Source organism: Astyanax mexicanus, chromosome 1 (genome assembly GCF_023375975.1).
Source record: "Astyanax mexicanus isolate ESR-SI-001 chromosome 1, AstMex3_surface, whole genome shotgun sequence".
NCBI classification, from domain to species: domain Eukaryota; kingdom Metazoa; phylum Chordata; class Actinopteri; order Characiformes; family Acestrorhamphidae; genus Astyanax; species Astyanax mexicanus.
Genome location: NC_064408.1, coordinates 7,627,814 through 7,655,298, shown reverse-complemented (window position 1 = coordinate 7,655,298; position 27,485 = coordinate 7,627,814). Strand labels below are relative to the sequence as shown.

Sequence of the window (27,485 nt, the reverse complement as noted above, 5' to 3'; positions counted from 1 at the left end):
CAAAGACAGCTGTGCGATGCACAGTCGAACAGTGCACTATAGGTATAGCCCATAGAGGCTTGTCTAGCAGTCTAGCAGTGATATAATATTATCTCTCACCAGGAGGTACACTACCCACAATGAATCATCATCTAAGGTCAAAAATGCTCAATTTCTAATATAGAACAATGAACGCTAGCCTATGGAACGAATGACTAATGCAGAAGAAAGAGCTAGACGGAGGAATGGCCTCGTGAGGACGCACCTGGACACGGCCCAAATGGGTCACTTGTACATCATTGTGATTGAGACAATGGTGTCACGCTAGTACTGTAACACCACAGACACACACACACACACACACAAACACACACATACAGCCTTACAGCTGTGAACACTGTGTTGTTTCAGCTGTCGCTGGGAACTAGTATAATGCAGGTGTGTGTGTGTGTGTGTGTGTGTGTGTGTGTGAGAGAGAGAAAGCATCTGTGAGTGTATGAATGTGTGTGTAGCGTCTGCCCTGAAGCACTAGGTAATCACCAGTGTGCTAAACCACAACTGCCTCACTATTATAGAGCATTTCCTCTGAATTTGACTTTATTTTATCCCACTCATTTCAGTTTAATATCAGCTAAACACATGTTTATTCTACCACACACACACACACACATTTACACACTTACACACACACACACCACCCACACACTTAACCTGCCTGTGTGTAGCTGAATGAATCAGGCTCTCTCTGATGTGGCGTGAATAATTACGTAGAGAGTGTGGAAAGCTAGTGGAGAAAACACAGAATAAATTATAATTTGTATTATTTTTCCTACATTATAAATGAATAGTGAAGTGATTCAGACTATGAAGGAACACATAAGGAATCAGGTCGTAACTTAAATGTGTTTAGGTGCTCTTTTCTGATGAGTGCCAGTTTCATCATTAAGTTTTTGATAGTCTTTGATTCTCATATCTGCAATATGTTTTGGTCATTGTCTTGTTGCATGGTCCAATAGGATGAAGATCCACAACTTGACTTGTCTATTCCAAAACTCTCAATTTTTTTTGTTTTGAACCATTTCTCTATAGATTGTCATATCACATAGTAGTGTGTTAAACAAACCAAAATACTCTGTGAAGCATTTAGGTGGCTGTCATCTGATGAGTGCCAGTTTCATCATTACGTTTTTAATAGTCTTCGATCCTCGACTACATTTGAGGATATTTTGAACAAAGTTTTGATGGAAAGCATCAAAAATAGATTTTCCTCTAATTGTATTGAATATGTTGGGCTGTTAAAATCTTATGAAACATTACTACTGTATTTTTCAGACTATAAGGTGCACTTAAAATCCTTTAATTTTAACAAAAATCCAACAGTGCATAATTTAGTGCACTTTTTATATGTATGAATTGTACCAGTTAGGAATTAAGGAGCAGTAAAACCACTCCACTGAAGTACAGCATTATAAGGGTGAGTTTTTTCAGTGAAGTTTCTCCAGCACTAAGGCTGGGTGCAGCAGCATTAGCATTAGCCGCTAACCACAGCCCTAGCTCTTTCGCAGTTTAGAGACAATATAGAGAGTATATGGGACTGTAGCCTGCTTGTTAAAACAAGCTGCGTCAGAAGAACTGCTAGCTAATAGCATCCTGGATATCTAGAAAACTCAGGGTTTCTTAGTCTAGTTCTGCGGTTAGCGGCTAATGCTAATCCTACAGCTGCTGTTCCCAGCTATATTGATGGAGAAACTTTACTGAAAACTCACTCTTAAAAAATATTTGGAATCTAAGCTCACTGTAAATAAATGGAAGCACTTTACTCACCCAAATATATAGTTTTCAGGAGCGAAATCTGTGTAGATTAACATTGAGTGCACGTTTGACTTTAAAAGAAAATGTTTATGTTTACAGCTTAGTTTACTTAGGCACTTCCCCCAACTTCACCATTAGAAGAGAAACATGGCAACACCATTGTTCCTTACTAGTGTCCCTTAAAATGTGTGTTATGTATGAAAATAGACCAGAAAATAGATGTTCATTGATAGTGCTCCTTAAAATACAGAAAATTGAACCTTTTCTTTGTATATTTCCAACAGCGTGAAACTCGAGATGTGGCCACTTTATATTAAATAGAGTGTAACCATAATACGTGTTGTCTAACAATACAACTATAGCCTATGGGTATTAGTTATATAAGCTACTGAGCTCACTATACTGATACTGATACTGATACCGAACAGGCTCTGGGACATTTCTGATGTTGTGAGCAGTGTTTTAATGTGTTATGAGTAATGTACTGGGAGGGACTGAGTGATATTTTCTTTACCTCACTTTATCATGATTGATTAATATGCTTTCTCACATGCTCATCCTCTGACAGCGCTGTTATCACTGCTGTGTAATGTCTTGAATTTGTAGACTGTCTGTTTTACAGCATCACAGGCGAGTCCTGGCATGTTCATCTCTAGCTGATTCAGCATTACAGGCCGTTCACAGGTCTTTTAGGAAGGGTGCGACTCTTTTGCCCACTTTAAGGTGCACCGCATTATAAGACGCACTATCAGTGGAGTGCTGGATGTTAATCTACACAGATTTCTCTACTGAAAACCATTTATTTGGATGAATAAAGCACTTCCGTTTATTTAGAGTAAGCCTAGATTTCCAGATTTCCACTAAGGCTAGGAGCAGCAGCATTAGCTGCTAACCGCTAGTGCTAGCTGCAGATAATGCCACCCAACAGCGCTACTCTGAGGAACCCTGCATGTTCTGGTAAGACAGGGTGATATTAACTAGCAGTTTGTCCCATGTAGCTTGTTTTGACCCAATACAAATGTGGGCTACAGTCCGATATACTCACCTCTGAATCATAAAAGAGCTAGCGCTTAGTGCAGATAGTGGGTAATTCTAATGCTGCTCCAGCAGTGCTGGCTGTAGTTAGCAGCAGGCTACAGTCCGATAATACTCTAGGACAAAAATCCTGGATTTCATTTGACTATATCAAAACTCCCTGTTTCTTTCTGTTGAACCATTCCCTTATGGTTTATCTGCAATACATTTTGGTTATTGTCTTGTTGCATGGTCTAATGAGCTGCAGACTCAGGACTTGTCTTGACTATTTAAAACTTTCCACTTCTTTATTTTGAATCTTTTTTCAGTAAATTATCTGCAACATGTTTTGGCCGTTGTCTTGCTGCATGGTCCAGCTCCGCTACAGCTTCAATTTTTAACAGATGGTTGCACCCAACAAGACAATAACCAAAATCTATTGCAGATAATCCATAAAGAAATTGTTTAAATAAAATAAATGAAAAGTTTTGGTATAGGTAAGTCAAGTATAGGATCTTCATTGAGATAGACCATGCAACAAGACAATAATCAAAATCTATTGCAGATAATCACTCAAAAAAAAATTAAAATGAAAGAAATTGATTATTTTGGAATAGCAAAATCAAGTATCAGATCTTCAGCTCATTGGACCATGCAACAAGACAATAACCAAAACAGTACTGCAAATAATCCAAAAAGAAACAGTTAAAACTAAAGTAATGAAGAGTTTTGGAATAGCTATGTCAAGTTCTGGATCTTTATTGTACTGTACCAAGCAAAAGACAATAACTGAAACATATTGTAAATAATACGTAAAGAAATTGAGAGTTTTGGTATATAAAGAAATGGTTCAAAAGAAACGAATGAAAAGTTGAGTATTGGATCTTTATCTAATTCAGATGCTGTTGGGCCATGCAACAAGACAATGACCAAAACGTATTGCAGATAATTTAATCCATAAAAACGGTTTAAACAAAAAAAAAAAGAGACAGAAGTTTTGGAATATCCAACCCTAGTATTGGATTTTCATCGTATTGGACCATGCAACAAGACAATGACCAAAACAAATTGCAGATAATTCATAAAGAAATGGGTTAAAAGAAACTAATAGAGAGTCCAATCTTGGATTTTGATCTTATTTAGATGCTGTGGGTCAGGTCATTGTCGAGTGAATCTTAATGGCTCAGAATGGTCAATACTGGGTATTTATTTCAGGTAGAAATTGTATGCATGCTCTCTCTGTCTCTCTCTCTCTCTCTCTCTCTCTCTCTCTCACTCTCTCTACCGCTCATACACACACAGCCTTTGTCTGCTACGTTTCTCTCAGTCTATTGTTTAGCTTGGAGGTCTGAGTCTGAGGGCTGAGTACGGGAGATTTATCAGCGTAATCTGTGTGTGATAAATCCTCACACTGCTGAGAGGGATTTGCCTGTGCTGGTTTAACCTTTTCTGCTGGAGAGACTGAGGCTATCAGAAACCCTACACCACATTATTCTGATATTAAAACCTGCTGTGTTTAACCCACATGTGGACAGGCTCCTGCCATAACTTTAGATAACACCTCACTTATGTCAGCATCTCGTCATAATCAGGTCAGGAGAGATTGTATATTAATTCCAGTATTGAGTTTGGGCCAAAGTATGAAGTGATGGAGGCCAAAAGCTCTGTTTTAGCCCTTTATACAACCCTAGATAACTGTTTAGACAGGACTAGTGTTGACTTTGTAGAATACTGTAGAATTTTAATGTAATAAGTATTAATTGGGTGTCTAAGTTGTTGTTTGAATAGTAAATAATACACATTAAACAGTAACTTAAAAGCATTTAGGTGCTCTTATCTGGGGAGCTGTTAATTTCCGTGTTTTAAAGGCTGGTAACTCTGATAAACTTATCCTGTACAACAGAGGAAACTCCTGCTCTTCCTTTCCAAGGACAATCCTGATGAGTGCCAGTTTCATCATTATCATTCTTTACTTAGTTGAGTAGTTCTTGCTTCTCATAATCTGGATTAGAACATTACTCAAATAGAGCTATTATTCACTGTATACCTGTAACTCTACCTCTTCACTACTTTACCTTAACTGATGCTCTCAAACACTTTATTAAGAGACGAGAAATTCAATTCATAATTAACTCTTGATGAGTTCAGCACAGCTGTTAACTGAAAGCCTGAATCTCAGGTGACTCTACCTCATAAAGCTGACTGAAAAAAAATAGGAAAACCAAGATGTGCAGAGTTGCATCTAATCAAAAGAAGAAAAATCTTTGAAGAATCTAAAATATGTATAAACATATTCTGTTTTGTTTAAACAAAAGAAATGAGAGGTTTTGGAATAGCCAAGTTAAGTAATGGATCTTAACCTTATTGGGCCATGCAACAAGACAATGACCAAGACAAATTGCAGATAATCTATCAAGGAATGGTTCAAATGACAGAAATTGAGAGTTTTGGAAAAGTCAAGTCAAGTATTGGATCTTCATTGCGATGGACCATGCAACAAGACAATGACCAAAACATATTGTAGATAATCCATCAAGAAATGGTTCAAATGAAAGAAATGAGAAATTTTAGAAATAGCCAAGTCAAGTAATAGATCTTAACCTTATTGGACCATACAACAAGACAATGACCAAAACATATTGCCAATAATCAATAAAGAAAGAATATAGATTAGAACATTACTCAAATAGTTCTATTCACTGTCTACCTGTTACTCTACCTCTTCACTACTTTACAACTGATGCTCTCAAACACTTTATTTAGAGACAAGAAATTCAAGTAATTAACTCTTGATGAGTTCAGCACAGCTGTTAACTGAAAGCCTGAATTCCAGGTGACTCTACCTCATAAAGCTGACTAAGAAAATGTGCAAAACTGTCTAATCTAATCAAGAGAAGAAGAATCTTTGAAGAATCTAAAATACGATAAAACATATTCTGGTTGGGTTAACATTTTTTTTTACTGTTTACTAAATAATTCCATGGGTCCAATTTTAGCTATAGTGCATCGTTCAATTGCGGTTCACACAACTGGATTTAGGGTGTATGTCTTTGGTATCATGAGCGCATAAAAAATACACCCTGCTTGTATCAGCATGTCCTAATTCTCTTAATTAATCATGGGTGTGTTTAATTTTGGGCGTAACGTGAAATAAGCCAATCAGTGTGCCAGTTCTATCATTCCCTTTAAGAGGCAGGTGAGCTCTGACTTTGGCGCGTTCGTATCTTAACAGCGTGGCGCTTTTGTGCGTCTCAGCAGAGACAGATACTGATCTGCTCGTTCACACTGTGAAGATACACCAGCAGCTCATTTAAGGGAACAGTAATGTTATTTTATTCTTTATTCTGTTTATTAAATTCTGTTGAGTTAAAAGTCTGGTATAGGAAAGGAACTCTGATGATTGGCTGTTGTCAGGGTTTTAATCAGTCAGTGGAGCTCCTGTGGTTGTTTTCCATCACCAAAATATATAGAAATATGTCAGAAATGTACCTGAACACACCTCACTTCCACCTCACAGACCACCACACCTCATATCATCAGTGTAGATTTATTCCTAAACTCTATAGACGCTATTTTATCAGTGTGGGGGCAAAGCATTAAAATAGACTGTTGACGGGGTGTAAGATAGCAATGAGCACCGTTATTCCAACAATGATGATTGTTTTCCCCCTGGTTTCCCCACAGCCACAGTGCCGCCACTTCTGAAACAGCCATCCCAACATTTACACGTGTGGTTTTCACCACTGGTGCACGTGTTTACGTGATTTCCGGAAAGTGTCCAAGTGTGTTCCATTACTCAGACGTTCAAGAGCACAGTACAGTATGCAAGACCACTCAGCAACAGCACAGACTAAATGCACCGTGTCCTACTGAGCTGTTGAGCTCAAGTGAGAGTCACACAGTTCCAAAAATAGCAGGAGAGAACATCAAATTTAAGAGAACGTCCACAACAAACTCTCCCACAGCACATCTCCTCACAATAAAGGTGCTACAATAGGGTTATTTGAGGGAAATCATGGAAGAGCCAATTTTGCACTTTTTTAAAAAGTGTATATTTTGTAATAAAGAGTATGAACGTTAGAGAACAGTTTGTCAATCCAAGGTCATAATATCTGGAAATTTCTGCCACTATAATCGGGAGATCGCTGGTTCGAATCCGGTCATGCAGCTTGCCATCAGCTCCCGGAACCCCGAGGAAGCACAATTAGTCTTGCTCTCATTCTGGGTGGGTACAGTAGATGGTGCTCTCTCTCTCCGCTCATCACTCCTAGGGTGATGTCGATCAGCACAAGGCTGCATCTGTGAGCTGATGTATCAGAACCAAACCGCTGCTCTTTCCTCCGAGCGTTAGCGCTGTGCTGTGATGCTACTCGGTATTTCTGCATCAGCAGCAGTTCAAAAAGAGGCAGAGTCTGACTTCACGTATCAGAGGAGGCGTGTGCTAGTCTGTACCGTCCTGGTGTTGAGGCATCACTAGTGATTGGGGTATATACAGCTGAGTAGCAGCTGAAAGGGTGGGACAATTGGTTTAGCTCAATTAGAAACAAAAGAAGAAACTGGAAAAAATGTAAATAAAGTTAATATATATATATATATATGTATAGTTACAACTAGTTTTCCACTTTTTGTACTAGTGTTCCAGGTGGTTGCTATGGTGTTGCTTAGTGGTCACTAAGGTGTTGCCCAAGGGTTGGTAATGCATGCAGTTACTATGGTGTCTCAGATGGTTGCTCCGGTGTCACTTCATATTTATGCTTAGCGTTTACCACACGTTAGTGTTAGCTTGTGCTAAATGCTAGTTAAAGCTTAACTGTAATAGAAGCACAAAACTCATCACTCATTAGGTACATCTCCCTTATCTTCTGACTTGCTACAGACAGTAGTTACAGATCCCTCCCTCAGAAGAAGTCTATTGGCTAATCCTGTTGTGTACTTGGAGTGTTTATAGATGCAGTTGGGAACCAAAAAGGAAAAACAAAAGTGCAAAAAGTGAGTTTTGCAGGCTTTGCATTGGCACATGTGACTTGAACTGATTGTTGTGTTATACTCAGCAAGCAGGGTGTTTATGTAGCATTCAGCCCGGAAGTTTTTTACACAAAATCGCTTTCACATAAAGATAAAGATCTCACCAGCTGTACTCTTACCAGATTGAGCCATTTAAGGGCTCTGTCACTGTTATGCAAATAAGCTGTTGCTGGCCATGATGACATATTTATGCATAACATTTAACATGTTAGTGTTAGCTTGTGCTAAATGCCAAAACACAAACAAGCAAGTTCACGCTTAAATGTAACAGAAGCACAAAACTCATCACTCATTATTTGAAGGTACTTACTGTACATCTTCCTCATCTGCTGACTTGCTACAGACAGTACAGATTCCACCCTCAGAAGAAGTCTACTGGCTAATCCTCTTGTGTATCTGGAGTGTTTGCGATTGCCATATTATACTCAGCAACCAGGGTATTTATTTATTTTATCATTTGCTATCTGAGTAATCAGCCTTGCAGAATTATTGTATTTAATTGTAGATTTAATATACAGGTATTGTTTTTCTATCAGGTCTATAAAGCTCAGCTGCAGGACAGTACAGCAGCCTGAAGCTCAGGCTGTGTCAGGGCTTTGTGAGTGTGCTGGTTGAGCTCAGGCTTGGGGATGGAGAGCGCTGTGTCTCGGCGGTGGAGCCGGGATTAGTGGGAGTCTGGCTGCGCTCGCTCGAGCAGAACCTCCAATCAGACCTGGCTCTGGATCAGCGCATGGCTTTATTTTTGTTTTGTGGAGAGCTTTAAGCAGTTGGAGCAGGGGGTGGAGGGCTGAAAGTGGGGCTGTGAATGTTCTGAGACATTAAAAATCTTATGGTACACCCTCCACAAGGCACATTGCGATGCTCTTTGCTATCTTACACCCCGTCAACAGTCTGGTTTCATGCCTTGTGCCCCTTGTGCTCTGTTAAAATAGTGTCTTTAGAGTTTAGTAATAAATCTACACTGATGGTTTGGTGTGGTGGTCAGTGAGGTGGAAGTGAGGTGTGTTCAGGTAAATTTATGGTGTGTTTCTATATATTTTGGTGGTGGAAAACAAACACAGGAGCTCCTCTGACTGATCAAAACCCTGACAACAGTCAACAGTCAATCATCAGAGTTCATTCCTATAGGTGCTCCCAGCACTGCTCCCTTGATTTCCAATTGAAATGTAAAATTTACTGATGATCAGTAAACAGTTGACAGTTCTGGTGGAAACAGGAGTGTTGAGGTGCACATTGAATTCTGCGTGATTTGATCAGCCGTGGTTTTATGTTTTTTGGATACAATCCGGGTTAGCACCCGATCATCCCTTTCAGACAGCTTCCTCTTACAGTGTCCACAGTTAATCCTGTTGGATGTGGTTAGTCCTTCTTGGTGGCATCTCGCTGACATTACCCTGGATACCGTGGCTCTTGATGCATCACAAAGACTTGCTGTCTTGGTCACAGATGCTCCAGCAAGACGTGCACCAACAATTTGTCCTCTTTTAAACTCTTGTATGTCACATAATACCATAATGTTGTGTGCATTGCAATATTTTGAGCAGAACTGTGCTCTTACCCTGCTAATTGAACCTTCACACTCTGCTCTTACTGGTGCAATGTGCAATTAATGAAGATTGAACACCAGGCTGCTCCAATTTAGCCATGAAACCTCCCACACTAAAATGACAGGTGTTTCAGTTTCCCACCTCGTAAGTATCTAAGCATCCATCTAAGCTAATCACTGCACTGTAACAGGGTAATTGAGTTGACCCGTTGAGGTCCACACCCAGCGGGTCGACTCGTTCCAGGACCCGTGTGAAAGAGCACAGCGTGGTTCTAGCGGAGCTCATTCTCCGAACTCCACGGGGTCTCGCCATCACGCCGCGCCCACACAGATTAACTGTTCAGCACTCGCCGTGCTGACCTCGGCCGACCCCGAGCTCAGAGGCATGCATCAGATAGTGGACAGTGGAATCATCCTGCACTGTGATGACCCTGTCCATCAGTCCTGTCCTCTCAGGAGACAGAGATAACATCTGACTTTGTCACTGTAAATTGGTTGATAAGGAACATCTTAATCTGATAATTATATTACACCTTTATAGGCTTGTTTTGAAGAACCTCGCTGTTTATTTTGAGGTTTTGGACTTGTGACTGGTACTTGACTGGTACTGTACACTAATTAGCCATAACCATACCATTTTAGCACCTATTAAATGTGGTTCAAATGTGGACAGGACAACCAGAGAACCTGCAACAGGGTCAAGAGCACCCAAAACTCATTGATGCTCTTGATGAACTCTAATCTACTCTATTTTACACTGACTCTTTAACCCTCCTGTTATGATACGGATTACAAATTGACCCATTTAAAAGTTTAAAGATCTAGATTTTTTTTTTTTTTTTTTTTTCGGTATGAAACTTCTTTCTATAACAGGGGTTATATGTATACAAAAGCTAAAACAAAATTAAAAAGTTATGTTTTAATGTTATGTAAATCCCTTGCATCAAATGTGGGTTTTTCAAAAGCAGTAAAGTAGTAAAACATTTAAAAAAGTTGAATATGTCTTTTTTTTGAAAAACGAGTGAATATCCTGATTGAACCATTAAACCTGTTAGAGGTAAGAAACACCATTGCACTAAATATTCATAGAATAATTAGTAATGTAGTTAGTAAAACAATATTCACACTGCTTGTTAGAATTTTGTTTAATAATTATTATTTTGGATATTTATTATTTCGGAAATTAATTGGATAATTAAACACGCGACAGATAAAATGGACCTGAGAACACCATTGCTGTTCCTGACAAATTAACATAATTTTCCTAAATATTTTAATATATCATTTATGAAGCATTTCATTAATTTCATAAATAATTTGATAAATGAAATTATGATAAACATTAAAATAAACTTCATAAATGATATGTTATGAAGTGTTTCATAAATGCTTTGGAATAAATAAAGTATCTATCTATCTATCTATCTATCTATCTATCTATCTATCTATCTATCTATCTATCTATCTATCTATCTATCTATCTATCTATCTATCTATCTATCTATCTAACAGGAGGGTTAAGAATAAAGGAGGTTCAGTAGCCTCACATAAAGTCACCACAAAGACCATCAAAAACATTGTAATGATAAAACTGGCACTCATCAGGACTGCAAGTTTATCAGAGTTACCAGCCTCAGAAACTGCAAGTTAACAGCAGCTCTCCAGATAAGAGCATTTAAATTTTGGTTTGTTTAACACTTATTTTAAGTTACTACATGATTCCTTATGTGTTCCTTTATTCAAACTTTTGGCGTTCACCGTTCTCGTGTGAGCGGCGAATAAGCTCTCCGTCCTCCTCTCTCGTGACTCATGCTGGTGAATGGGGTGATGATGGTGGATCCGGGGAGCCCGGGGGCAGCTGTCTCAGGTGGGAGGGTAACGTGTTGTCGACAGACAGGGCTTTAAACTGGAGAGCATCAAAAGGAAACCAGTAAACCAGCTGTGCCGACTTTCCCCTCGGGGTCTGAGCCAATGTCACTGCTGCTTTACTCCGGACTCAGCTCCGCGTTCCCATGGTGCACCACTTCCTTTAACTCATGATCCTGGATCAGCTGTGGGATAGTTTTGTAGTCTTGTGCTGGATTGAAACCAGATCCTGCACCCGTTCCTAGAAAAACAACGTACTGTCTATATTGATTACAGTGATATGAAAAAGGAAAAAGACAATGAAACTGAAACACCTGGTTTTAGACCACAATAATTTATTGTGGTGACGGACAGTTCTGGTGGAAACAGGAGAGTTGAGGTGCTCATTGAATTCTGCCGTGATTTGAGCAGCCGTGGTTTTATGTTTTTTGGATACAATCCGGGTTAGCACCCGAACATCCCTTTCAGACAGCTTCCTCTTACAGCGTCCACAGTTAATCCTGTTGGATGTGTTTGGTCCTTCTTGGTGGTATCTCGCTGACATTACCCTGGATACTGTGGCTCTTGATGCATCACAAAGACTTGCTGACTTGGTCACAGATGCGCCAGCAAGACGTGCACCAACAATTTGTCCTGAAAAATTAAAAAGTTTGAGCACCCTTGATCATTTTTTAATGATTTTCCGGTACCACTTTAAAATAAGACTACCTTTTAAAGGGGTTATGAATGGTTTATAAAGGAGGTTATTAACGTTTATTAATTAGGCTGCAAATACTTTAAAACTAATTAATAAGCAGTTAATAAATAAATAACAACATGGATATAAATGACAACTGTAAAAAAAAATGGCAAAGTAGTGATTCCACACTCATTTCTACTGTCAAGCCTCAGATCTTTCTAGATACTGATCTAGATACTTTGTGTTTTCCATCAATCAGCATTAAACCTGTCATAGTAATATATTTGTAAGTATGTTTAACTATTTACTATAAATTTACTGACTAAGCAAACAACAGATCACTGTTGCCTTTTCAATTGATGTGTTGTAACTGCTAATCGATGGCTTATCAAATGCATTTACAACATAACCAATAATACTTAATAATCAAATCAAAAAACATGTATAAACCCTTTATAAGGGTAGTCTTATTTGAAAGTGGTACCCATTTTCCTTTATAAATCATTGGTTGTTTAGATCAGCTCTGGGAAAAATAAGAGATCGCTTAAAAATGATGAGTTTCTTTGATTTTACCAAATTGAAAACCTCTGGATTATAATCAAAAGGAAGACGGATGATCACAAGCCATCAAACCAAACTGAACTGCTTGAATTTTTTGCACCAGGAGTAAAGCTGCATAAAGTTATCCAAAAGCAGTGTGTAAGACTGGTGGAGGAGAACATGATGCCAAGATGCATGAAAACTGTGATTAAAAAAACAACCAGGGTTATTCCACCAAATATTGATTTCTGAACTCTTAAAACTTTATGAATATGAACTTGTTTTCTTTGCATTATTTGAGATCTGAATTATATTGAGCTCTGCTTCCTTTTTTGTTATTTCAGCCATTTCTCATTTTCTGCAAATACAGTAAATGCTCTAAATGATGATATTTTTATTTTGAATTTGGGAGAAATGTTGCCTGTAGTTTATAGAATAATACAACAATATTCATTTTACTCAAACTCTTGGAATGAGAGTGGTAGCCAGAAGGTAACAAAGACACGGATGCACCATAATTAATTCCTTTTAAACCAGGTTAAAAAATTAAATAGCAGTGATTGGAATAAAATTGGAATAAAAGATATTATTTAAAGCTGAACTTTGCAGATAGTGTGAAAGTGCAGCACATTAATAAATAACTGAAGGCAAGACCTTTCAGAAAGAGGTAAAAGCAGTTCACTATGTATGACCTGCCACCCACAGTGGACACCCTGAACCTGGGGATTCTAGAAAAGCTGATTCATAAGACCTTAATGAATGATAATGCAGTTATACTGAGAAATACGACCTGTAGGTGTGAGGTCATAACGGCCCGAGAAGCGTTCTAGTCATTTCTTGTACAGAATGTGTTATTTTACCATTAGAGGTGTTACAGTATAAACTGACATCCAAAGACTTAACTGAGTCATCATGCACATCTCATCATCATGTTCTTTTTTAGATGCAAGTTTTTATAGTGGAAAATTAAACATACGTAAATAAAAGAATGAATGTAAGAAATGTACAATGTAATTATATTTATATTAATATAATATGGTGTTAATATAATAAAATACTAGTTTATACTGGCTGTATTTTTTTTTTTGTGGGGAGATAAAGCCCTGGACGTGGGGCGCTGGAATAAAAAATGTATAATAAATTGGATAGAATAAACTTTTTACTTTATTATAAACAGATCAGTTGATGAGTTTTATATGTTTAGTTGGAGAGTTTCTCCCTCTGTTTGGTTTGTTTTCACACGGGCATAAAAACCTTAACGCAGCAAAATGCGCACCAATAAACCACGCGAGCACATCGTCATTTCTGATTGGTCAGATTTGTGCAGTGTGAAGCCTTATCTCTACTTTAACACAAAATGCTACAAAAAATTGCAGCTGTGCTTTAAACACAGTGTTTTCACATCTGCAGCACAGATGTGAGCAGTGTACGCAGCACATACCGCACTCTTAGTGTGTAAACAGCATGGAGCAGCATTTGAGAGACAGCGTTTGTTCATAACAGTATATAATCTGGATAATATATTAGATTAAACTCCTCTTTATCAGCAGTTTATCTGGTACCACTTTAAAATAAGACTACCCTTATAAATGGTTTATAAACTAGATTATTAAGTAATATTGATTAGGTTGTAAATGCCTTATAAGCATTTATAAGCAGTTACAAAACATCAATCAAAAGGGCAATAGTGATCCGTTGTTTGCTTAGTCGTTTAACTCAACTGAGTCATTTAATTCATAGTAAAAGATAGTTAAACATACTTACACATATATTACTATGACAGGTTTAATGCTGATTGATGGAAAAAAAAAACAAAGTATCTAGATCAGTATCTAGAAAGATCTGAGGTTTGACAGTAGAAATGAGTGTGGAATCACTACTTTGCCATTTTTTTTTAACTCACTGTTGTCATTTATATCCATGTTGTTATTTATTTATTCACTGCTTATTAATGAGTTTTTAAATATTTGCAGCCTAATTAATAACCATTAATAATCTCCTTTATAAACCATTTATAAACCCTTTATAAAGGTAGTCTTATTTTTGAGTGGTACCGTTTAGCTCAATTAAAAAGAAGTATGTTTTGTTTCTGAATCCAAATTAATCACATGCATTAACACTTTACCATTGATTTCTGAAAACTTTATGAATATGAACGTGTTTTTTATTTGCATTATTTGAGGTCTGAAAGCTCTGCATCTTTATTTTTTTGTTATTTTAGTCATTTCTCATTTTCTGCAAATAAATGCAGAAGAAATGCTCTAAATTACAATTTTGTATGTGGAATTTGGGAGAAATTTTGTCTGTAGTTTATAGAATAAAACAACAATATTAATTTTACTTAAAAACTTGCTTATAAATAGCTAAAATCAGTGAAAAGCAGAGAGCTGTAAACACACACCAACACACACAACAGGGACAGTCCATATTGTCTGAAAGCTGTCCTCTGATTGGCTAAGCTTTAGCCCCTCCCCCTGCTCCCTCCCCTGCCTTTAAAAGCAGCGCAGAGGCTCTCTGCAGGGTTAGAGGAATGTGACCGGCCGCCCACCCTGCCCCAGAGCACTGCTCTCCTGCGGACCCCCTCAGCACTCATGTTCCATACAATGGTGGACTTCTCTGAGAAGTATCTGGAAAGGTAGGACCCCCGTTCTCCTGCGCTCTGCTCTGCTGCTCTGAGGCTGCTGTGATGGACAGATTGAGGATGAGTGAGGAGGGAAGGGAGGGAGGAAGACGCAGGGAGGGACAGACTTAGTTCAGGATCAGATCAGGCGCTGTGGAGTTCACCTCTCCAGTGGATTCTTCATGCCTGGACTGCTGGGACCTAGCAAACCAAGTAAAGAGTGAGGTCCATGCAACCTACCTCACCTTCTGTCTTCTGTGTAATTCGAGGCTTATGGGGCATGTCTTCTGGGTTTACATGGGATATTTCGGAATTTAGTTGGATTTTAAAGTGGTACTATGTTCTCCTGAGGATATGTTGGTTCAGACTCAAGCCTTTGTAGGTGTTTAAGTGGATTGTAATGCTTTTGACGAGTGTAATTTGGGTTTAAATGAGAGATTTTGAGTGGATTTTGATGCCTATTATGAATGCATTTTGGGTTTGAATGGGCTATTTTGGAATTTAGTTGGATTTTAAAGTGGTTATTTTTTATATTGGTTTAGACTCAAGACTTTTAGGTGTTTGAGTAGATTTTTATGCTTTTGACGAATGTATTTTGGGTTCAAATGGGATGTTTTGGAATTTAGTTGGATGTTGAAAGGTGGTACTATGTTCTCCTGAGGATATGTTGATTTAGACTCAAGCCACTGTATGTGTTTGATTTTGACGCATGCATTTTGGGTTTAAATTGGATATTTTGGAAGGTTTGAGTGGAGTTTGATGCTTTTGATGAATGCATTTTGGGTTCAAATTGGATATTCGGAATTTAGTTGGATTTTAAAGTGGTTCTATGTTCTCCTGAGGATATGTTGGCTTTTGTAGGTGTTTGAGTAGATTTTGAAGCTTTTGACGAGTGTAATTTGGGTTTAAATGGGATATTTTGGAAAGTTTGAGTGCATTTTGATGCTTTTGACGCATGCATTTTGAGTTTAAATTGGTCATTTTGGAATTTAGTTGGATTTTGAAGTGGTACTATGTTCTACTGAGGATATGTTGGTTCACACTCAAGCCTTTGTAGGTGGTTGAGTAGATTTTGAAGCTTTTGAAGAGTGTAATTTTGGTTTAAATGGGATATTTTGGAAGGTTTGAGTGAATTTTGATGATTTTGACGAATGCATTTTGAGTTTAAATTGGTCATTTTGGAATTTAGTTGTATTTTGGTACTATGTTCTCCTGAGGATATATTGGTTCACACTCAAGCCTTTGTAGGTGTTTAAGTGGATTGTAATGCTTTTGACGCATGCACTTTGGGTTTAAATGGGATATTTGGGATGGTTTGAATGGATTTTGATGCTTTTGACGCATGCACTTTGGGTTTAAATGAGAGATTTTGAGTGTATTTTAATGCCTATAATGAATGCATTTTGGGTTTTAATGGGCTATTTTGGAATTTAGTTGTATTTTGAAGTGGTACTATGTTCTCCTGAGGATATGTTGGTTCAGACAAAAAAAAAAAATTGTATGTGTTTGAGTGGATTTTGATGCTTTTGGCAAATGCATTTTGGGTTTAAATGGGATATTTTGGAAGGCTTGAGTGAATTTTGATGCTTATGACGAAGTCGTATTATGTTCTCCTGAGGATATGTTGGTCCAAACTCCAGCCTTTGTAGGTGTTTGAGTAGATTTTGATTCTTTTGACAAATGCATTTCGTGTTTAAATGGGATATTTTGGGATTTAGTTGCATTTTGAACTGGTAATATGTTCTCATGAGGATATGTTGGTTCAGACTCAAACCTTTGTAGGTGTTTGAGTGGATTTTGTTGCTTTTGACAAATGCATTTTGGGTTCAAATGTTTGATTAATTGGTTTGATTGGATTTCGATTTGACTTTGAGGCAGTGAGGTGTTCTCCTGAGGTTATCTTGATTCAAATGTGGTGTTCATAGACTTTGTTATGCCTCTGAAAAAAAATAATCTTCTCTGGTTAAATGATTTTGTAGGATCTATATATATATATATATATATATATATATATATATATATATATATATATATATATATATATATATATGTGTGTATATATTAGAAATTGGATTTTGACTGGATTTTGAAACAGTGAGGTGTTCTCCTGAGGATATCTTGATTCAGATTAATGTCTGTGTAAGATGTTTTCCAGAAAACATATTGATCCCGTGTTTTATGAGTGTTTTTTGTAGGATGTGTTTTTTTGAGATTTGATTTTGAAGCAAAGTGTTCTGCTGAGGACATCTTGATTATTTTGTTTTATTTCTTAGGCTTTTTGATGCCTCTAAAGAAAATCTTCTCTGGTTAAATGGGAGATTTCATAGGATATAATTGGCTCTTGTTGGGTCAGTTGGATTTACATGGTTTTGAGGCAGTGAAATGTTCTTTAGAGGACAAGGGTACTTTAAAAAATGCTTTTGAACAACATCTTCTGTGGTTAAATGAGAGATTTTGTTGGATATTTATGATTGAAATTGGATTTTGAAGCTGTTACATGGTCACCAGAGGAAACATTGATTCAGAAAGTAGGTGATTGAGTGAATTTTTAGTTTTTTTTGTCTTGTTAAATGCTTTCGAAGAACTTCTCTGGTGAAATTGGGGATTTTGTTGGATAAGTATGATTTAAATAGGATTTTGAAGCAGTTAAATGTTCTCCAGAAGATCATCTTGATTCAGATTTAGATGAAAGTCAGTGTTTGAGTTTATTTTAAAGTGTTTTAAAGTGTTCTCCTGAGGAATTCAGCTCTAGGCTGAGGACCTCCAACACCCTATTGTCTTTCATTGCTATTAGTATGGTAATTTAGTGTTGTTTACACTCATGAGGATGAAAAAGAGCAAGAGGAACCAAACAAAGTTATTTGGCACCTTTCAATGAATGGTCTTTTACAGGAGGACGCTAATGCACACTGCAACTAGCTAATACTGCTGTTCAGACTGTTTCTGTTGCGCAAAAAAAAAACTTGTCCAACATTAAAGAAGGAGGAAAAACACATTTCCAATTTCCAGTTTCATTTAATTCATTATAAATAATTTTGTAGTGTTTCTTTTGTTTTTTTTGTGCAAAAGTTACTATAGAATTGTGGCAATTTAACCTCTTTGCAACACCAACGAGACTGTTGTGAATTTATTACAGAAAATCCTCTTTGATTAAATGTGAAATTTCATAGGATACAAGCTAAAGTTGGATTTTGTTTGGATTTAAATGGTTTTGAATCAACATGTTCAACTTTGTTTGGAGGACATCTTTGTACTAAGTAAAATTCAAGTAGATGATTGGGTGAGGTCTATGCAAGTTATCTGGTCTTCTGTCTTCTCTGTAATTCGAGGCTTATGGGGCATGTCTTCTTGGTTTAAATGGGATATTTTGGAATTTAGTTGGATTTTGGAGTGGTAATATGTTCTCCTGAGGATATGTTGGTTCAGACTCAAGCCTTTGTAAGTGTTTTGAGTAGATTTTGATTCTTTTGACACATGCATTTTGGGTTTAAATGGGATTTTTTGGAAGGTTTCAGTAGATTTTGATGCTTTTGACGATTTATTTTGGGTTTAAATGGGATTTTTTGGAAGGTTTGAGTAGATTTTGATGCTTTTGATTAAAGCATTTTGGGTTTAAATGGGATATTTTGGAAGGTTTGAGTAGATTTTGATGCTTTTGACGATTTATTTTGGGTTTAAATGGGATTTTTTTGGAAGGTTTGAGTAGATTTTGATTCTTTTGACGATTCATTTGGGGTTAAACCGGATATTTTGGAAGGTTTGAGTAGATTTTGATTCTTTTGACGATTCATTTTGGGTTAAACCGGATATTTTGGAAGGTTTGAGTAGATTTTGATGCTTTTATTTAAAGCATTTTGGGTTTAAATTGGATATTTTGGAATTTTGAAGTAATACTATGTTCTCCTGAGGATATGTTGGTTCAGACCCAAGCCTTTGTAGGTGTTTGAGTGGATTTTGATGCTTTTGAGGATTGCCTTTTATTGAATGGCGTGTTTGGTTAATTGGTTTGATTGGATTTTGAGACTGTGAGATGTTCTCTTGAGGATTTCTTGATTCAGATTAACATCTGAATGAGATGTCCCAGCTGGCCACCAACATCAATAGATGTTAATTTCAGGTTTATGTTGGTTATGACAATAGATGACAACAATTTTATGTCAGTATAACGTCTAAGAGTGTTACTTGCCTGCAGGGGTTCTCCAGAAAAACATCTTGGTACAGTGTTTTTTGAGTGTTATTATTAGGATGTGTTTTATTCAGGTCGGATTTTGAAGCATTAAGGTGTTCTCCTGAGGACATCTTGATTCCAATTTGATTTTATCAGTGGTTGTAATGGAAATTGTGAGAGAAAATATTTTCCGGTTGATTGGGAGATTACGTAGAATACACTTAAAATTGGATTTAAATGGTTTTGAGGCAGGAAAATGTTCTTTAGAGGACTTCTTTAAACTGAGTAAAGCAGCTCTTCAAGTATGAGATTGAGTGTATTTAGAAGTGGCAAGATGTTCTCCTGAGGACATCCTGTGTCAGATCTGTGTGAGACGTTCTCCTCGAAATTCATATTCAGATTTATGTAGGTTTAGTTTTAGTGGATTTTAAAGCAGCGAGATGTTCTCCATTGAATTATTATTTTATTCTCCAGAGGACACATTGATTCAGATTTAGACCCAAATAAGTGATTTAGTGTATTTTGAAGAGGCAAGATGTTCTAAGGAGGACGTCCTGCTTCAGATTTAGATGTTCTCTAAAAGCAATCGTGATTATTTGTGTATTTTTGAGTATTTTTCTGTGTCTTTTTAAATGTTTTTGAAGAACATCTTCTGTGTTTAAATGAGAGATTCTGTTGGATAAGTAAAGTTACCAGATAAATTGTTTTCAAACAAAAGGGAATTAGTAGATATTTATACTACATTTATGATTATTCCCTATTTTTTTTTTCTATAACATTTTTTCTGTGAACCAAAAAAGACTCTTCAGGCTTTCTCTGCTCTTGGACACCCTCTGCAGTACACTGCAAAAAAATAGAAATCTAAGCAAGTTAAATCCTCCTGAATGAAGTTTTAAATTTTAAAAAGAATATTGAACTCATTCTTAAGACGTTATCTACTGAAAGTGTCTTTTTTCTGCCATTTTGTGATTGTTTTAAGCAGTATCTATCCACAAAAACTGAAACAGTAACACGCGTTTGGGTAGATTTAATCAAGTTTAAAAAAGGTAAAAGAAAGTCAATAGTTATTAGTTCTTCTAATATTACAATTATTTTATATTACCACACAATCCATAATCAAGAGGAAGATGGATGATCACAAGCCATCAAACCAAGCTGAACTGCTTGAAGTTATTCAAAAGCAGTGTGTAAGACTGGTGAAGGAGAACATGATGCCAAGATGCACGAAAACTGTAATTAAAAAACAGGGTTATTCCACCAAATATTGATTATTTGAGCTCTGAAAACTCTGCATTTATTTTTATTTTTTTGTTATTTCAGCCATTTCTCACTTTCTGCAAATAAGTGCTCTAAATGACAATATTTTTATTGTATTTTTATTGTGGTTTCTCCTTTTCTACCTCAAAAAATATTTATTTTCCTAATGTTAAGGCAAACTTTCTTTTATTCTTTTGTATTTACTCTTACAATGTTTGGTGAAATTCTATCCTAAGTCTTTTGGATCCTTTGTACCTATGAAGCTTAAATATTAAAAAGTATCGGTATCAGTATTGGTATCGGTATCAATATCGGCAATACTAGCCCTGCATTTACTTGGTATCGGATCGATACCAAACTTTCCGGTATCGCCCACCTCTAAAACATACCCCTAATCCAAACCTCACATCACCAAACTCAGCAGTGCTGGTGTTGGGGTGTGGGGTGTGTAGGGGTATGTAGTGGGCGTGGTCTCAGTGTTATTGACACTGTGTGGTGGCATTTGAAGGTTTGAGCAGGCATGCTAACACTGCACATGTTTCAGCAGCAGCTCAGCGCAGTCTCACGCTCACAAATAACCTGCTGGGGTCAGATCCTCTCTCTCTGCACTGTTGACCACATTTACCATACTTACATACTTTATTGGCAATACAAAATACAGGGGTTGGACAATGAAACTGAAACACCTGGTTTTAGAGCACAATAATGTATTGTGGTGACGGACAGTTCTGGTGGAAACAGGAGAGTTGAGGTGCACATTGAATGCTGCCGTGATTTGATCAGCCGTGGTTTTATGTTTTTTGGAGACAATCTGGGTTAGCACCCGAACATCCCTTTCAGACAGCTTCCTCTTACAGCGTCCACAGTTAATCCTGTTGGATGTGGTTGGTCCTTCTTGGTGGTATGCTGACATTACCCTGGATACCGTGGCTCTTGATGCATCACAAAGACTTGCTGTCTTGGTCACAGATGCTCCAGCAAGACGTGCACCAACAATTTGTCCTCTTTTGAACTCTGGTATGTCACCTATAATGTTGTGTGCATTGCAATATTTAGAGCAGAACTGTGCTCTTACCCTGCTAATTGAACCTTCACACTCTGCTCTTACTGGTGCAATGTGCAATTAATGAAGATTGAACACCAGGCTGCTCCAATTTAGCCATGAAACCTCTCACACTAAAATGATGACAGGTGTTTCAGTTTCATTGTTCAACCCCTGTATTCAGTTGATGATAATGTTTATAATCTTTATAATCTTTTCTGGAACAAAACAGACTTTTACTTAAAGCTGCTCAATATAAGCTCAACAAGCTTTGTACCATTTCAACTACAAATCTCTCATTATTCTTCTTAATGTGTAAGTAAAAGGAAAAAAAAATGCTTTAAGGAAAAATGAAGGTCATTCAATCAAATATCCGCAGCCACTGCAAACACTATCAAAAACATTATAATGATAGAACTGGCACTCATCAGTTTATGAGTCTGTTTTTTAAAGAATTAAACAACAATGTTCATTTTACTCAAACATAAACCTATAAATAGCAAAATCAGAGAAACTGATTCAGAAACTGAAGTGATCGCTTAATATTTTTTTTTTATTTTTTGTTTGAGTCAGTGTGTTAATATAGCCATTGTCATACATAAACTGACACTCAAAGTAATAATTTAAGAAAAGTATACTATAAAAAGTAAGATAAATAGGAAAGTATATAAACATTTGTATAAAATGTATATAGATTCACTGCAAAATAACCAGACAAAATATCTGTAAGTTGAGACCTATAGAGGTATATTTAGTGAAACAATATGCTAATGGAGTAAGCAAATATTTTTCATGAAATATAAGAAATAAAAAGTCAAAATAAGTGAATTAAGCAATAATTCACGAGAGGGAGAGCTTTAACATGTATTAATGTAATATTACACATTATAGAACAAAGCTTGTGTATATTATTGTGAATATACCACAGTTCCATTATCACTGTTTCTATCATTTTATTTCTAATTTTTCCCATTTTCAACCACAATTTACACGGCCAATTACACAACCCACTCATTAGGACTCCCTCTATCACTAATAATGATCCAACACACCAGGAGGGTGAAGACTAGCACATGCCTCCTCCTATACATGTGAAGTCAGCCTCCTCTTCTTTTTGAGCTGCTGCTGATGCTGTAGCATTGCCGAGCAGCATCACAGCGCTAACGCTCGGAGGAAAGCGCAGTGACTCAGTTCTGATACATCAGCTCACAGACGCAGCCTTGTGCTGATCGACATCACCCTAGGAGTGATGTGGGAAAAGAGCGCCATCTACCCACCCGGAGGGAGCAGGGCCAATTTCGCTCCCTCTGAGCGCCGGCAGCTTGATGGCAAAGCTGCATGAGTGGGGGTTCGAACCTGCGTGGCAGCACTCCGTGCCCATTATCACTGTTTATTGGAAGATTTTGAGGTAAAGAGGAGGAGAAAATATGATCTGTTTGGTTATAAAAACTCCTCAAAGAAAGATTTTGAAAGAGCAAGAGTTTCCTCTGTTGCACAGGATAGGTTCGTCAGTTACGAGTTGTCAGCCTCAGAAACCACAGGATAAGAGCTCCTAACTGCTTCTTTACAGAGTATGTTTTTGGTTTGTTTAACACTTATTTTTAAGTTATTACATGATTCTTTATGTGTTCCTTTCTATTTTATTTATTTACCATGGCTGATATTGTAAGTTTGTGTGTTTTGAGGTGGGATTGAGCCTCGCTGGGTCGTCTGGGGCATGATGTGAACTGGTTTCAGATTCAGTGTTAAAGCAGCTGTCAGTCAGAATCTGCTTTATTTCAGAGACAGGTCTCTTCTCGTGGTTCATCACAATATTTTCCTCTTTTTTTACTGGCTGCGGCATCTGTAGCGGTGCCTCTCCGGGGCCGTCCTGCTCCAAATGTCTTTCCCACTGCAGGCGTCCTGGTTTCCGCGGACCAGAATAGCTGCGAGGGGAACGGCGAGTGCTGGGGCGGGCGGGGGAGGGGCGGTTCGGAGATGACCGGTGAGGCCTGCTGGAGATACGAGTGATTTGGGATGACCCATCAGTTTAATCTCAATCTCCTGCACTTGTTTCCTTTGTTGTGTAGCTGGTGGAGGAGATGTAAGAAGAAGAAGAAGATGCCACAGATAGGCCTGTTATGATAGTGATCAAATTTTCAGGATGATATATTGTGATAAAAATAATATTGTTATCTTAAAGGGGCACTATATATTTTTTTTGTTTTTGTTTTTGCTTCTGGGCTCCAAAAGGAGCTTTAAGACAATATAGCACAGTAATAAAATAATTGCATAATAATACTATTACATCATTTTACAGTGAAACTAACTTTTATTTATTAAGAGCAGCCATTGGGCTTCTAATATAAAAAGATATTTAAATATCTAAATAACTAAAACAAAGGTACAACCACCCTGAGACGCTGTGGGTTCTGAGAAAACTCCACTAAATGTTAAACAACAAAAGGTAACAACATATAGAATAAAGTAACATTTAAATTAATTATTATTTTTTTATTCTGGACATAACACACAAAGGCACTTACAGATTTTTTTTTTTCTGATCATATATGTATAATATGCTATAAAACACAAATTAGCGTCCAAAGACACAAGTGCCCTGGTGAAAAAAAATATATACTTAATTGTACTTAAAACATATTGAGAAATGTCTAAGTATGCTGTAAATATACTAACAGATAAATGTACTTACTTAAAATATATTAAAAGTATATTAATATTATGCTTTCATTAAATGTTTGAAAGTAAACTTTGATCACACTTTTTAAAAAGGACAATATAGTATATTAAAACAAATACACTACTATTAACTATAGTTTTAGTTTAATGTAATTCAATTTACTTCTAAAATACTTGTTTACAAATATACTTTTGTACATTTTTAGCAAAGTGCGTAAAAACAGCTACTGTTACAGTAGTTCACTTAAAGTACAATGTATGCTGTAACCTTGTAGAAAGTAAATTAAATGACTACATTAAAGCAGCACAGCAAAACAGATAAAAAAATATCGTACGACAAATCGATAATATAGTTATCGAGACAGGCCTGTCCACAGATGATTTGATAAGCTCTTGTTAGGGAGGACAGGTAGCGACTCCAGGCCTTTATTTTAGGCCGTGGGGTCACAGGCTGGGGGACGGATGGACGGACGGACAGACGGACGGCCTGGAGACGGGACTGACCCCGCTCTGCCCCTCATCACTATAGGGGGAGGTTAGCTGTTAGTGAGGGTTAGATGCTCTTGGGTCCAGCTGTCCTGGTGGAGACGTCTGGTCAGTAGGACAGTGTGGGACAAAAAAGGGGGTTTAGGGGGTCTGTAGATGTCAAGTATTTTGATTAGATTATAATCAGATGAAAAATGATGAGTTTCTTTGATTTTACCAAATTGAAAACCTCTAGAATATAATCAAGAGGAAGATGGATGATCACAAGCCATCAAACCACCAAACTGAACTGCTTGAGTTTTTGCACCAGGAGTGTAAAGCATAAAGTTATCCAAAAGCAGTGTGTAAGACTGGTGGAGGAGAACAGGATGCCAAGATGCATGTTTAAAACTGTGATTAAAAACCACCAGGGTTATTCCACCAAATATTGATTTCTGAATTTTTAAAACAGATTTTTGTTATTTTAGCCATTTCTGCAATTTTCTGCAAATAAATGCTCTAAATGACAATATTTTTATTTGGAATTAGGGGGAAATTGTCCGTAGTTTATAGAATAAAACAACAATGTTCATTTTACTTAAACTTAATCCTATAAATAGCAAAATCAGAGACTGAAGTACTCTGTTAATATTTTTCCAGAGTTGTAGGTGAATTGTATGATCGGTGTATAACGATATCACATTTGGTTTGTATTTGGATTGTAAACACTGCATCGTTGCTAGGTTACCTGTATGTGGCGGATATAGAGTAATACTCTACATGGAGAGCTTCGGTTACATTGCATTACCGGCTGATAACGGTACTCATAGAACGCCTCTCAGCGAATCACATTGCAGGGTCGGAACTAACTGTGATATAATGTGTTTTATTTCATGGCTTTGCTGAATAAACTACACTTGATGTGGTTTGGTTCATTTTGCTTGGATCCCCCGAATGCCATGAAATGGTCCTGAACAGTATTACATGATTTTAATCATTATTAAATATTATCTTCATTAGTAAACTGAGTGTATTTCGGTGGCAGTGCTGCATGCTCCTCGGCTCCGGTGCTGACCTTCAGCCGACGGCTGGAGCTGAAATAGCTCAGAGCTGGGTTTTCTCACCGGCCCGGCTATTTTACAGCACGTGGGACGGACCCCTCGCGCCGGGGAGGTGGGCGGAGTCACAGACGGGTGAGGAATGTGTCCCATCTGGAGCTCAGAGCAGGAATGTGCCACTGCTGCCACATGCTCAGCTCTGAGCTCGAGTCTGGAGGCTGTTCTCTATTCTCTACAGTCTATTCTCACGCCGTGCTCCCGCACTGTTAAAATAGCATCAGAATTCAGGAATAAATCTACACTGATGATATGAGGTGTGGTGGTCTGTAAGGTGGAAGTGAGGTGTGTTCAGGTAAATTTCTGCTGTGTTTCTATATATTTTGGTGGTGGAAAACAAACACAGGAGCTCCACTGACTGATTAAAACCCTGACAGCAGCCAATCACCAGAGTCCATAGGTGTCTATAGTTGCACAAACCGACTTTTAACAATAAACAGAATAAAGAATAAAATAACAAGTTATTATATCTTTAATTATAGTGTTTGAAAGTTATAATATATATACTTTAGGCATTTTGTACTTCTTTAAATATAATATTTTTTTAAATATTATTTGTGTTATTTCTTAAAAAAATGCATTTAGACACAGTTTCTGGAAGTCCATAGCAACAGTCGCCACAAACTAATACATTTATATTGATAACTTTAGTCATTAGATCTTTCATCGTAGTGTTTGAAGATTATATATTAATTTTTTTAGGGCTTTTCTACTCCTTTAAAGTAATATTTTCATTTTTTTAATGTAATTTGTGTTATTTATTTAAAAATGCATTTACACACAGTTTCTTAAAGTCCATAGCAACAGTTGTCACAAACTAATACATTTATATTGATACTTTTAATCATCAGATCTTTCATTATGATGTTTGAAGATTATATATTAATGTGTATTAAACACATTGCAGTAGTATTATTAAAATACATTTTTTTTTTTACAAACTATTAGGCCTTTTGTACTCCTTTAAAGTAATATATATATATATATATATATATATATATATATATATATATATATATATATATACTTTTATATTGTTCGTGTTATTTCTTAAAAAATGCACTTACACACAGTTTCTAAAAAGTCCATAGCAACAGTCGCCACAAACTAATACATTTATATTGATACTTTTAGTCATCATATCTTTAATTAAACAAATTGCAGTAATATTTTTTAAATATGTATTTTTACACATTTTTAGGCCTCTTGTACTTCTTTAAAGTAATATTTTCTATTTTGTAAAATAGAATATTAAGGAAATAATTAAGACTTTAAAGGTATATTTGAGATTGTTATAATTTTAGAGCATTTAATAACATTTCTGTGAATTTCTAACAAATACTATATATATTAAATATCTCTATTGATTAGGTTGTAGTTATAATATTATATCAATATGTAACTTATTTCTGTCTGGTTTTCACTTGTTTAGGGTAAAATTATTCAGTGTTTTTTTTAAAGAAAAAAATAGAAAATATTACTTTAATTTTTTTTTTAAATAATTAAATAGCTACTTATTAGAAATGCATGCGATGTATTTTCTCACAATTATGCACAACAACATTTTGCACTCTTTTTTTTATTTAATGCAAAAACTGATATCAATTTTATCCAGTGAATAAGTTATATAAGACTTAAAATACTTACAACAGTTTTTAAAAGAAAATTTATATTAATA

General features: G+C 36.6%; 1 protein-coding gene across 9 annotated transcripts in view; it reads left to right on the top strand.

Moving 5' to 3' along the window:
- rgs3a (regulator of G protein signaling 3a) overlaps positions 1–27,485 on the top strand; it is a 360,852-nt gene that overhangs the window by 314,046 nt on the left and 19,321 nt on the right. The window contains exon 1 of one of the 9 annotated variants that reach the window (XM_049465838.1): positions 14,994–15,096. The exons of the other annotated variants lie outside the window; for them this stretch is intronic. Coding sequence (XP_049321795.1) covers positions 15,053–15,096 — 44 coding nt within the window. The 5' untranslated portion in view covers positions 14,994–15,052. Of the gene's footprint in view, positions 1–14,993; positions 15,097–27,485 lie in introns of those variants that run through there. 9 annotated transcript variants of the gene reach the window in all.